This window comes from Leuresthes tenuis, unplaced genomic scaffold, assembly GCF_036924035.1.
Source record: "Leuresthes tenuis unplaced genomic scaffold, fLeuTen1.0.hap1 SCAF_16, whole genome shotgun sequence".
Lineage (NCBI taxonomy): Eukaryota > Metazoa > Chordata > Actinopteri > Atheriniformes > Atherinopsidae > Leuresthes > Leuresthes tenuis.
In genome coordinates, this window is record NW_027325370.1 from 10,982,397 (window position 1) to 10,996,333 (window position 13,937).

Sequence of the window (13,937 nt, forward strand, 5' to 3'; positions counted from 1 at the left end):
CATGTCAATCTCTTTTAAAGTGCTGTGTCGCAGCCAGTCAGCCAAAACCAGGCAGATGATATGTTTCATTGTGACAACCCCTCCACATTATCAGCCTTTCATACAGTGTATTTTTGACTTCACTAAGCTGAGCTGAACGTCAAACTCAGACCTCACTAGACCTTCCATATTCAGTGATTTAAAAAAACACTTTGATTCAGAAAAAAATCACATACCTCCCTTATAACTGAGGATGAAGACATTAGAAAAGCAGCCTGTTAATTCTCTTTTCTTACGCACAACTCTTTAAATAACTTGTTGGTTTTTTATGTAAACCTGCAATGGTCTGTAGTACTTTTAAGTGGCTTAAGTCAAAGTAGGGCTGCAAAGTAGATCTTTGTAATTTTGACTGTACTGTACAACTGCAATGTGCACTTAAATTTGGTTTGTTACTGTATTTGATCATTACTTGTATTATAAACTTGTGAAAAGATCAGTTGAAATATAAGTTTTACGAGTAAATGAAAACTTGTGATACTGTAAATCCAAATAAGGTAAAAGCGACAATTTTCATGTTCAGTGAATAAAGCATCTGACCTCGCTCTGCAAATTATTTCCTTGCTTTTCCTTGATACAAGATTTTCTTTTCCTCATCATCAATCAGCCATTAAGGTCTTCCTATTCCTTTGCATTTATTCCACCCTGCTCTCCTCTTTTTTTTGACTTTATAAACCCCTGTGAGGACCTGTGAAAGGCACGCTGCTGGGCAGCTGCAGCAGTTTGAACGTGAATTAACGGGGAATTTTTACATTACTCAAAAATCTGACAGCTGTTTCCCAGCTGCCAAAATCTGCACCGAGTTTAAAAAATTTGACGTTTCGATGGAAGCAAAGAATAATGCACAGTTAAGAACACCCCTTGTGTGCCTTACCAATCACCTTAGATGGGACAAGCTGCCAGGCTGTTATTTGTACCCATCTCAACGAGGGTGATGAGTAATGTAGCCATAATGACAGCGTCACCCCTTAGAACTGGAGCTTCTAGACACATCTGTGCTCAATTACTGCAAATAATTCAACCAGTAGCAGCATCTTAATAGGTGGGTAGTGGAATAATGGTAGAATGAATAGGAGAGGAGGAGGAGAAGGCCAGACAGGAGCAGGGGATGGAGAGCGAATTGGGGGAGATGCAGTTTGTTATCAAGTGAAGTGTACTCTGTATGATCAAAGCAACATCTTGATTGTTGATGGATATTCAGGGTTTGTCTAAGATAAGATTTTTATTCTTCTAAAAGTGGTGGTTGTCATGTTGTGTTACTTTAGAATACGTTTTTTCAGTTGAAGTTGACTGCACATTTTGAAGTGACAGCGCCATTTTAGCAATCACTTTCATGTGAGCCGACCCAAAGCAATTCATTCCAAATGCATTCAATACGTGCCACTGGTGGAAACTGAAAACTATATTAGAAACCACTGAACCTCACCAGAAACCAAATCACACTCCGGTCATAAAGATGCTAATATTTATGTGAGTATGCGGCCGTCTCTCACAGCAGCGTCTGTGCCTGCATGTGTTAAAGCTTGTATGCTTTTACTTCCTCTGAGCATTTTTTTCTCTCCCCGGAGTCAGTAGCTGTGTTGATGAATGACCGACTGTGGAGTTCAGAGCAAATGTTCATTATGTGTGTACTGAGTGGGATTTTGTGGAGTTGATTGGTGTGCATTAATCACACTGGGTCAGCAACACATTTGGTTTGTGACCCACAATTTATTTTTGTCCACTGAGGAAACTTTTTTTCATGGTGACTTTGATGTTTCACATGTTTGTGCAGTTTGGTTTAACACCATCTTTAATGTTTTCTTTTTTTTTATTTTCTTCGTAATCATTTTATGAGTGTCAGAAATACTATCTTTTACAAATATTTGACAGCTCAAATGTCAGTTTCAAAGTTCACATGTAAAGAGATTTTACTGTTCTGTTTTTTAATTTGAAAGTAAAAGAAAAAGCCACACATGGTCGTCCTTTTTTTTAAACTTCTCTTTATGTTGATTTATAAATCCCACTTTTCTTATCTATCAGGTTGACTTGTTGTTGTTTTTTGTTCTTCCAGATTCCTCTCCTCACCAGAGGCAGAAACCACCGACCACAGACCTCTGCTACAACACTGAAATCAGTAGTCTTATGGACTTCAACTCTCCAGATGCCTCTCTGGACAAAGGTTAGATAAAATTTCTCTTATTTATCAAATATGGTTTATGGGGAAAAATGGCAAATCCAAATGAGTAAATCCACTAAAGGTTGAGATGATGGTCATGTTAGAGAAACTATAACATTCATCAATTCTACACATTTCTAAACATTTCTCTAACACTACACCTTCCTCGAACTAAATGGGACTGTTGCTAACTATTGGACCAAATATTTTTGCTAACTTTATGAAAACAAGTCTTTTGTAATCACTTGAATGTGTTGAAATGTTAGAGGTAATTGTTGGTGAAAACAGCTTGAAGACGGCTATTTTACTGTTCAAAGTGGTTTGCATTTAATTAAATTCTTAACCAATTTGGAATTAAAAATTCTATCATGCTCACACTCTGCCCTCTAAAAGTGCCCTTTTAGAGAGTATGCACCAGCACAAAATTGTCTCCCAGACAGTGTACCATGTAGAGCTTTTAGCTGCAGCATGGCTCTCTAGTGTCACCTAGGCACTGCGTAGGGACCATGTCCTTATTAGTGTCCTGTTTAGGGGTCTGTTTGGCTGCCAATTCTCTCTTCCCTTCTGTTTGCATCTGTTGATGCTGTGATTTCCGAAGAGGGCTCACAAGTCGTCGACGTTCTCAACAAAAGGAACTTAGAAATTATCAGAGGTGGCAGTAATCTGCAGTGGTTGAATGCAGTTAATTTACTCAAGCTCTGTGCTTTTTTCAAATTCTGTTTCAAATTCTTTTTTTTATTTATTTATTTATTTTTTATTTTTTATTTATTTATTTATTTTTTTACTTTTTCTGATTGAACTGACTGCTAACTCCAGTTAGACACTAAGTATCCTGTGTTTGCAAGTCAAGGGAGCCATTATTCTTGAGTTGGATGTATGGGCAGATTAATGCACAATTTTGAATTAGCACATTTATATGTGCAAAAAAACACTCTCTCCTGCACTATAGAACAGCTGGTGCATTAGGTCTAAAGTCATTTCCTGGGTGCTGTAAATGTGCAGACTCAGGAAAAACCCATACACACACAAAACCCCTGCAGTGGCCAAGGCCACGTATATCACTATAAGTTTCATCAGAATGGGAACAGGCAACTCAGAGGCTGTGTTATCAGCAAATTCATCTCAGTTCTGCAGGAAAAGAGAGACAGTAAAGGAGACCAGAAACAAATGTAAGCAGATAGCACTGGATCATTATGGGGACAGGTGCTGCTTCTGCACACTATGATGTCACTACCTCGATGAGGTCTGGCATGCTTACTAGTTTAAATTGGAAGGTCAAACAGGGTATCCAGCGTAAAAAAATATTTGGAGGGAAAGGGTAGCAAAGAGGGAGAAACACAGGGTCAGAGTTGAAGTTGAAGCATGAAGAGGAGGAGGAGGACCAGGTGAGCGATTACACAAGGTCCCTTTGCTCCCTGCATAAAGTGTGTGGTCTGATTAACAACAGAAATCCATGCAGAAGAGGGGAGTGGAAACAAAAATTAACAAAAGAGCTAAATGAAAAGAGAGAACGTGAACATGTGGGTGTGAGTGAATGTATGGAGTGGTCTCTGCTGAGCACTTCTATTTTTCTTATGTGCTGACACTTTCCAAAACACCTGCCCTCATTGAAGCCCTCTTAGAGCCACTAGGAGAGTGGCAGTTACATTGCTTTCACCAACAATACCCAGGCCTCTCCGCTGTAATTTCAAACATCAGAAATTGGTTCTCAGCAATGCTTGGAAGGAATTGTTACAGTAGAGTTGGCTTTGACTCATCATTTAATTATGCCATAGAGCAATAACTGAAGAAAATAGTGTTGATATATAAAGGTCCCAATGCCATGATCACTTTGTTTTAAAGGTCTTGCAGAGTTTGAACAGCTAATTTGCTTTATTACCAAAGCACCCTGACCAAGTCTGACTTGTTGAAGTGGGTATGGTTATATGTAATGAGCTTTATGCGTAGCGATTTAAAAATTCGATAATTGTGATGTAGTGCTTATGAAAAAGGCCTTGTCTGTCTGCTCGTGTGTCATTTGGCCTTTTCAATGAAAGCTGCATTATTAAGATGTTGTCATTTCCATAGAGAGCAAAGCAATAGCTTGTCACTCTCTAGCTGCTTCATTAAAGATGTTCTGCTGAAAAATAAGGCTCAAAGTTCAGGATGTCAAGATGAGTCTAGATTTCACAGTTGCGCTTGTCTGTGCTGAAATACTTTAAAGTAGGTATCATTTGTTTCTAAACTGTCAGTGTACAGCAGCCAAATGAATCAGCACCAGGCCAAAGCAGGCCTTGCTCATCACAATGCATCGCAATATTAAGCTTACTATAGTCCACAGCCAGGCTTCCCTCGTCTTTCCTTTTATTCAGCCAGCAGCCAGTCAATATTTTACGCTCTGATTCCAGCATAATAAATCCGTCAGTCCAACTGACCCAGTGACATTAGGCAAAAATGTACAAGAAGCAATAACACTTCTGTCTTACTAAGCTACAGAAGGTAGCTTTAGAAGTGGGTGGAAGAATGGAGCCTCAAAACAACAAGCAACACTGTAATGCGTTGCACAACCAGATGCTTAGAAGAAGCTCTAAGGAAACACATCAAGAAAACAGACCACAAGCTATGTGTAGGAGCACCATGATGGATAAAAACTTATTTAGTGTATGCATTAAATTTGGTGTTTGCCCACCACCTGGAGGTAGCATCATCTGGATTCTTAAAAGTATAGAAAGTTAATACATTACCATCACAATACTTCCAAGTGCATATGATTTTGAATAATTCATTAACCTAGCTCTCTGGTTCAAATATGCTGTATATATATATCTTTTTTTTAGACATAGTATTAGTAACATTATTAACATTGTATTTTCTTTTTAACATAGTCATTATACACTGGATATTTGATGTTTTGCTGAATAACTGTGAATAACAATGAATTGCTTATTGTTTAGCAGAGACAGGAAAAGCTGATGTTGGCTGCTGGTGGGTGGAAATATAGGCGGGGTCCAAATGAGCATAATCATAGATTCCCATTCACTAAGTCAGGAGGACAAGAGAGAATCATATCCCAGGAAATTTTACAGGCAAAAATTTCAAGTTTTTTCGAGGATTTAAAACTGTGGAAGTAAGACTTTTTAAAGATTAATTAACAAAATGAAGTATATGAAACCATGTCACAGAAAGCTTGGCTCAGAAATAAGTTTACACATTTTCCCATTTTACGAAATTCATTTTCAGAAAGATTAAAATGGTTCCTCATTCCTGTCAAATTGCTAAGACGTACATTCAATTAGCTGAATTCGGTGACAGGTTTACTGACTAAAGTCTCTTCATGCAGGTGCCCTCATCCAATATTTGAAAAGACAAAAGCCTCGCCTCCTCCACTGAGCCATGTTGATTGTCTTTCCAAATATAAACTGTTCAAGACGGGTTGCAACACTTGGATATATTTAAATAAAATCCCATTTCATACTTTTACATACCATCAAGCCTTTTAACCAAATGTGCAAAAACACTGAGTGTCCAAGCAGACCTTACTCCTGCACACAGTGCACATTTTCATATTGTCATTCATTTAATTACTATGATGGCTGAAAAGCCCAAGTGTGAATGTGTATCATCCAATCCCTATCATAGTGTCCAGATTAAAAAAAACACATGCATTTCATTACCAAGATTCTTATTTCTGCTTATTCTACGCAGTAATTGAATTTGCTGTAGATAAATGTGAGCGCCTTTAAATCTAATTATGGTCCAATTATAGAAATGAACAATATCTTGTTCATTTTTGCTACAGCTCATCTAATGTCAGAAACTGAAATGGACTAATTACACATTTAAGAAATCAGCTGAGCTCACTTTGAAAATACATTCAGATTAGAAATTATGCACATTTGTTTGGAATTATTGGATACGTGTTTTTAAAGAGCTGATCAAAAACATTTAGGAATTCAATTGAAATAAGGTAATTGGCTGCTTTTCAGGCTTTTGTACATATATGCCAATAATTAAACCATACCAGATAGGTTTTGAATTTTGACTGGTGTGTAGCATTGTGCCAAGGTGACATAGAGGTGTATTTTCTATTTTTAGATTCCACCTTGCATTCAGGCTTGACACAGTGCTAACAGGTCTGGTACAACCAGTCACCGGTGTTAATACCTTCTGCTCACTCTCTTCACATGGCTCACTGGCAACTAAACCACTCTGGCGTCTAGCAGTAGTGAACTGGCAGCAGAGGAGATGGTGGAGTTGGCACATTTGGCTGACATCTCAGCAGCACTCAGTGTCTTATGGTTCCTTTTCAATTAGTACTAACTGTGACAGTTGGAAGGGGGAAAGACAGATACAAAAAACATGGCTGATAAAGATAAGGACTAACTGTAGCAAACTGATCTCATTGGGAGTATAAAGGAGATTATGGGGAAGGAAATGAAACTATCTTTAGGGTCACAACAAATCTGGAACCCCAACATTTTTTGTCAAATCCCTGCAGTTACAATAAACCAGCTAATGTTTATGTTTATCAAAAGCACCATGGCAAATTAAAAAAAGTTGTATTTGAAGTGAGAAGAAATAATTACAGCCACTGCAAAAAGACATTTAAAAACAGGCGAACAAATTCACTGAAGTCCTGTAATCAACAAAGGCAGGTCAAGAACTGTGACTATGAATTGTCTGCTGAAAACCTTTGTGCGTTAAATGAAAATTTAGCTAATTCTAAAAAACATGGGAGGGCATTGATATCCAATCTATTTCAGTTGGCAGTTCCTTTTCCTCAAATACTCACCTCTCCTGTTTATTCTGATTCTGTTTATGCTGCGCTCTGTTTAGCACTTTTGACATTGGGGTAATTGAACCATAAATGTTTGAACCAGAGGGTGAGGAAGCTACAGGATCACAAGAATGTTGAGGTATCATAACGATAATGTGTTCTCTTTCTGTCACTGGCTGTAAACAGTATTAGAAGTCACTGTTTGCTCACCAAGAAATGTGGTAAGTAAACTCCTGGCTCAGGTGGGGAGTAAACCTGGCCTTCAGGTCCCAGCTCTCGAGTTCCTGAATAAGCCTTGCTCAAGGCCAGAGGTCCCTCTCATTCACCTGAGTTCCTGGCCGAGTTATTAGCTAGCTCCCAAACCCATGAGCTACTTCTTGCCAAGCTTGTGACTGCCAAGCTCTCAGCCAAGTGACCCCAAGGTGGCTAGTTTCTTGACCAGCTCCAGATCTGTCAGGGCTGGTATGGCTGACTGAGAGCCTTAGCTCTTTGCTTCACCTTGCTTCTACTGTCTTCTCCATCTAGCACATGCTAACTTCTCCTTGTAGCTTGCTAGCTTGTTGTTTCATGCTGTTCAAATAACTTGTCAAATGCTTAGGGTTAAGGCACAGTATGGTGGAGGGCCTCCTCTTATCACACTACATATCATCACAATTACTGTGCATACCCTGAAATGGTTAAAGTTAGGGCAAAAGTATTGAGCAGAATGTAATTTCCTCTAAAGACATAGCATAGTGACTATGCCTTTACATGAGACCAGACTGCGTCATCAGTTCATTATTGCACATGCAATCAGACATGGACTTTAACCCTCTGAGATCTATGATCATGCCGGTGTCCTCAGTAAATGAAGACAAGCTTGGTTAGTCCAATAAAACTGTCTGCTGGCAGAAAGGTAAAGCCAAACATCTGGATATCTGTTAAAATTATAGGAAGGTGTAGCTAAAGGGAGGTAGTGCAGTTCACAGTGCTGCGGTCAGAGGGAAATCGTTTTTCTGCTAGATCTTGTCTAGGGATGTAAAAGGTGTTTAGATCTTTTATTCATTCCATACAAAAATACTTATATTCTTTCAACAATTTTTTTCTTCCCTCTGTTTAATGTGTCTTTGAAATTTCAATTCAGCTATGAAACGGAGATCATAAGGTATTTATTGCCTTGTGGTCCTAGAAAGACACAAATGTAACAACTTAATATAATCTGCAAAATATATGTAGTGTAGGGGAATCATTGTCTTAAAACAGCTGAAATCATTAAGTACGCTTATTAAACTTAATTAAATGTTCTTTTTTTAAATTGCTGATTTTCTTACAACGCACCCATATCAGAGTGACCTCTTTGTTTTTCTAACAGTAATTTGCTGCCACTTGTGTTTTAAACAGCCCAACACAGGGTGACCTGAGTGGTTAGGTCACATACCGCATGAGCTAAAATGCTCTCAGCAGCTGAGTCACCATTACAGCTCCCGGCCAGCTGGACCTTTCCTGCATGTCAGTCCTCGGCTCTCCTTCCCATATTGCCCGCCTGTTTTTACTGTGCTCTATGGATAAGCACAAAGTGCCAAAATGTCATCCTAAAAAAGAAAAGGAAAACAAAATAAACATACAGTATAAATCATCTCGCAAAAAAAAAAAGAAAAGATTTTCCTTTTGTTTATGTTTATGCATTTAGCAGACACTTTTATCTAAAGCGACTTACACATATATCATTACAGCTAATATCAAAGCTAACAATAAGCTAAGTAGAAGGAAACCACTAGTCAGACTCTGTCAGAGGTGACAGGGGTGACAGTGTAGAGATAGACCTTTTGACCTCGCTGATTAGCTTATGTTGGTGCACCTTTCTGTTGTGTGTGATTCAGAGATGATGTAGCCTTTTTAAATGTTTTACAATGACTCAGACTGCTGTCAAGACATCTCTGTTGTATAGGTGATAATGGTTCTTCCTTTTTACTCTGTTTTCTTCACAGTTCACTGCTATTTTCTTTCCATTAGTTCACACTTTGTGACTTGTGGGCTGACATTTCTTCCAGGGGTGTTTCAAGGTTTTTGCAGTGCAAGCTACTCTGTTGAGAATAATCACAGGCACAGGGATGAGGGAAAGTGGCAATTTATGAGGAGAGGGTGTCCATTAACACAATCATAATGTGTTGTGTTATGGCCAGTAAGCCAGTATTAAAGACAGGCAGTGAAAATATGGACACAACTTTGTTCAAGGGCTGCAGTGATAAAACAGTTTGACCATCCACATCCATACACACCCACAAGGTAATACATTACTGATATGTCGCTTGTGACCTGGTTTTACACCTATTTATCTCTCACAATACAATGAAGGGGTGACATATTCTTGGCTTGGTGAATGTGCTTGCCTTCCTTTGAAGTGGAAATGACTGCAGAGAGATTGGCTCCTTCAATTGATTTTCATTTAAATGATAATACTCTCAGTTGATTACCTCCTGGTATTCAAGACATCAAATTAGGCAGAAATAAACAGGTAAACTGCTATTTACAAGTAAATATTTTCAATCACCCTGCAGTCAAATACATGTGTACAACTAGGTAATTTTCTGTTGTCCCGTGGTTGATGCTGTGTGATTTGATGGTTTTTTTTATGCATTATAAACAACCAGTGCATTATTCTAATTAAGGAACCCAACAGACATGCTGATTAGTACTTTGTCTTAATAAGTGTCAGAGCTCTGGTTTTACCTTTCCTAGTTACCTTACACAGCAGTCATCATACCCAACAGGTCTGTAGCAATAATAGCGTAATTGAAATGTATCTTACTGACAGATTTTTGTTTGAAATGATAAAATCATAGTGTTGCTGGGTCATTCCCCATTTCATGAACTGCTCTGCTCATTTATACCACGCAATTTTACCAGCATGATCATCTATTAAAAGCTTCAAACCCTCAGCTTCACATGATCAATTACATTATCATACATGTTTACTCAGATTTAATTTCTGAGTGTCTTATTTTTTTCCTATGGAAAATAGCTGTGTCACAAGTCATTCTTGGGTTTGTAATCCTAAAACAGTACTTACCAGGATGTTGTATTATGCCCTTTAATAACCACCTTAACTACAGCTGTCATTCTTCATGTCATTAAATGGTATTTATTGTAGTTTAATGAAATTTTAGATGGACAATACGTTTCAACAGAAATCAATGACTCGTTTCCAATTATGTAGAATAATCTAACTCATCAGCTCAGTTCCTGCTATCTGCTGAGCATCCGTTGTGTGTTACCATGAAGTAAAATCACTCTCTATTCACATATGACCTGTTCACAACAGGACAAAGCCTCACACTCTTATCTTTCCTCATGAAACCGTACTTCATGGTTTATTGTTCCCAAATCTTCAGTGTTGTATTCTAATGCAATTCACTTTAGAGTAGAGGAGGAGGCAACAGAGCTGCAGCCCACATTGGTGTGCAAACACCCCTTAAAGAAGACATTGTTCAATTTTCTTACTGAGAGCATTTTGCATGGACACAATAAACAACAAGACGTTATTTTTGTTTGCATCTTTATTATTTTGCAGAGAAGTTACCGTTCCCAAATGTCTGCAGAGGAGCCAATCAAGGCTATTGTCTTTGAAATATTCTGTGGTATTGCTTCATTACCTATTGCCTCCAACATTAGCTTGCTGCTTAAATTATTTAATCAACATACAATACATGTACACAATTTTGTTCTTTGCCATTTCCAATCTTAGAACGTATTTTTCTTTAGTTGTTATGCAGACCTACATGCACCATGTAATAAAGCACAAATTATTGCTTAATTATTGCTGTGTAATTAAAACTTACATTTAAACCATTTTGGTTTGATAAAAATTGCTCAAATTTCCCACTGTTCATTGGTTGGCCACACTGTTAGTGAAGCTTGTTCGAAAAGAGTAATGCTGAGTCTTAAATTTCATTTAACAGATCTTGAGAGAGTTCTGGTTCAGCACAGTCAAACAGGAGGTCAGTGAGATCTGCTGTCACAGAACACTGCAACTGTGTTCTCTTTGAAATATGTAAATACAAGACAATGTTTCTAAAATACATGTGCATATATACACAAAAATAGTTTATTTCCAAACATATTGAGAGCTAAAAGTTTGGTTGATGGAGCTTCTCTACCTCATTTTATATGATTATGCAAGAATGAGAGAGAAATAACCTCAAGATATAAATAATTAGTCTTTGGTGAGTCTTTTATTCCACTTTTCTTTTTTTTTTTACAACCAATCCCTATTTGCACTTTAATTGTAGAGATTACATTTATGATTTGACTCATCACCAAAAAAGTTTCTTTTTTCTTTTGTCCTTGCACATAGATACATAAATCTTAATTAATGCGCAGGCTTATCGGCTTTCTTCAAAATCAGGGCCCTTTCTCTCTGTCTATTGGTGTATTACTAGCTCTTCACTGCCCGCCTGCCTTGGACATCGTGTTACAGCGAAGGTGATTAAAATTTAACGAAAAGAACATAGAATAGGGAGAGCAAATAGCATGCAAATGCGTTTGCTTTTAATGAGTCTTGCTGCTTGCTTTCCTAGCCAACCACAGGGAAAAAAAAAAATTAAATTAAATATAAAAGGCTTTAAAGATTTTTTAAAAAATTTTAGTGCAAAGAATGGTAAACATATCCAACATTTTCTTGTCCAATTTTAAGGGACTTGTTTCTTAATCCACTGAATGATGACAATATCCTGAGTGAATCCCAAGATTTTGGCACTAAATCCAATCATTATTGCACTGCCAGGGCTCCTACTTTACTCTATGCAAACTCACAGTGCAAGTAAAGCACAAGTTACTCATGGATGCAGCCTTAAAACCTTGGAAAAAAAGCTGCTATTAAAAAAAAAAAAAAATCCATTAAGCTTTTTTTTAAGGTATTAGTTTGCTCAGGCTTTAGACACTCAGGCTAGTCAACAGCTGGCAGCCCTGAAGCTGTGCACCCTGCTGGTATTACACTACACACAAATCACCACCCACCTGTCTGTAAGCCCATACCTTGGTTTGGCTCCCTCCCTTTACTGCTGCATGTGTGCACACGTGTGTATTTGTGTGTGTGTATATGAGTAATGTGGGAAAATCCTAGTGCCCGCCCCGCTGAGCTCCTCCTCTTCCTTACCTAAACTATTTGACCGTAGGGGGGGAGGGGCCGAGAGTACTGTATCACTGAACCCATGGGAGTTGCCTTGAACAGGTACATTCAGAGTGGGAAAGACACAACGGTCGCTTCTGGATACATGTCCTGGTGTCAACTGAGCCTGACTTTAAAAAAACATTAGAATGGTAGGGTGTTAGTAAAGGCTGCTTGTGAGACAAAGTCTTTTTTTTTTCCTTGGATGTGTCTGTGCTGAAAGTGTCCAGCACACACTTGTCAGATCCTGGAATCCTCTGGAAAACTCTCCTCCGAGGAGGGAATGAGGTCTGATGGGGAGCAAGGAAAGTCTGGTGAGTGAGTGGAAACAAGCGCAACTGCGGCACTTTAATGGACTGGTGCATGAAGTCAGTGTCTGCTGAATTTTTTGATGGTTAAACACTGAAACCTTGATCAGCACGTTACTGGGATCAAGAGTCCAGAATGGAGGGGATTCTTTTAACCTGAAGTGCATCATGTTAGCATGTTGGCAGGTGTCATGTCTGACAGTGAGTCACATGTTTCAGTGTTGAGCCGTTGGGAGACTTTAACCTGCACTGACCTCAAACTCGCTGTTATTATATGAACATGGGAACAGACAGCTCACAAATAGTTTGCCTCTTTTCCCATTTGACTCTGTTTTACTCAACTTTTAGCTGATTCGGGTTACTTTTGGTTTGGTTACAAGGGATATTTTCTACCTCTTAATGGCAAGGTCACATTCGTGGGAATTTCCTCTTTGAGGTTAGTCAGCAAACAGTGTTTTTTATAGTCATGCAAAGCAGTGGGTTGTGTTTCTAATGTAAACACTGTGTTATTTGGTTGTAAGCTGCATTCTTAAGCCTGAATGTAGGCCTCAGTCAGCTGGTCAGCTTGGTTTCAGAGTTAGATCTGAACTGAACAGCATTAGATTGCACCATCTGAGAAATTATGTGATTATAGGAAAAACTGCAGGTATTCTTCACTACTCTTTTGCATCAACATACCTGCATTTCGTCTGTATGCTGGTGGTTGAACTCCCTCTCTAAAGATAGCCCAAACACAGATGTTAAAGTTCAGAAAATGACACAGATTACCCTGTTCTCTGCTTGTTTTTGTTTAACCCTCATGTGCTATCGACCCACAAATGGGACATGTAACTTGTCAAACTGAGAGTTGTGTTTTAAGAACTTTAAAACTTAACTGTAAGATATGGTACTCCCACAGATGTCGCTTTTAAAGCAAACCAAACATCCCAGGTGTGGTTATTTATTTGTAATTGTACTCAGTTGCTCACCTTTGTCTCTCGCATCTCTCTGACAACCACCGCTATTACTGCTTAAGCAATTTGTCTTTCCAAATAGGCCAACATTAGTCATTGCTTGTAACCATAGCAGCAGATTATATATAATCACAGATGTTGAGTATCACAGGCAAGCGGAGTAGAGGGAAATCTTCTGGTTTGGAAATTGTTTGATCCGCATCAGACCGTGGTTATTTGCTTCTGCCCGGCCTGCCAGTCAACCACAGATTAACACCCTCTGTCAACTAAGCTTTTAAATACTGCCGGACTGCTTTTTAACTGACCTGACACTCACTGAGGATGAGGGCAGGATTGTGGTTGTGTGGCTATGAATGTCTGCCTCCATGTGAATACATGTCTGTTTATGTCACTAAATTTTACATGTCATCTTTGTACTTGTCAGCCCCAGATGCTTCCAATGTGTCTCAGTTAAAAGATTGTTGTGTTTCTTCCACTTTCTGTCACCGTGATGCTTTGAGTACTGTCCTGTAGGACAAACCATGATCGTATTTAAGTCTCAATCAAGTAATTGTGAGGTCTAAATCTAACCAAAAGGCAA

At 38.6% G+C, this 13,937-nt stretch overlaps 1 protein-coding gene across 4 annotated transcripts in view; it reads left to right on the plus strand.

Moving 5' to 3' along the window:
- The window catches only part of LOC140272459 (kazrin-like), a 158,034-nt gene that overhangs the window by 109,600 nt on the left and 34,497 nt on the right, over positions 1-13,937 (plus strand). For all 4 annotated transcript variants that reach the window (XM_072367926.1, XM_072367924.1, XM_072367927.1 and 1 more), the window contains one exon: positions 2,090-2,197. In XM_072367926.1, coding sequence (XP_072224027.1) covers positions 2,090-2,197 — 108 coding nt within the window. The remainder of the gene's footprint in view (positions 1-2,089; positions 2,198-13,937) is intronic.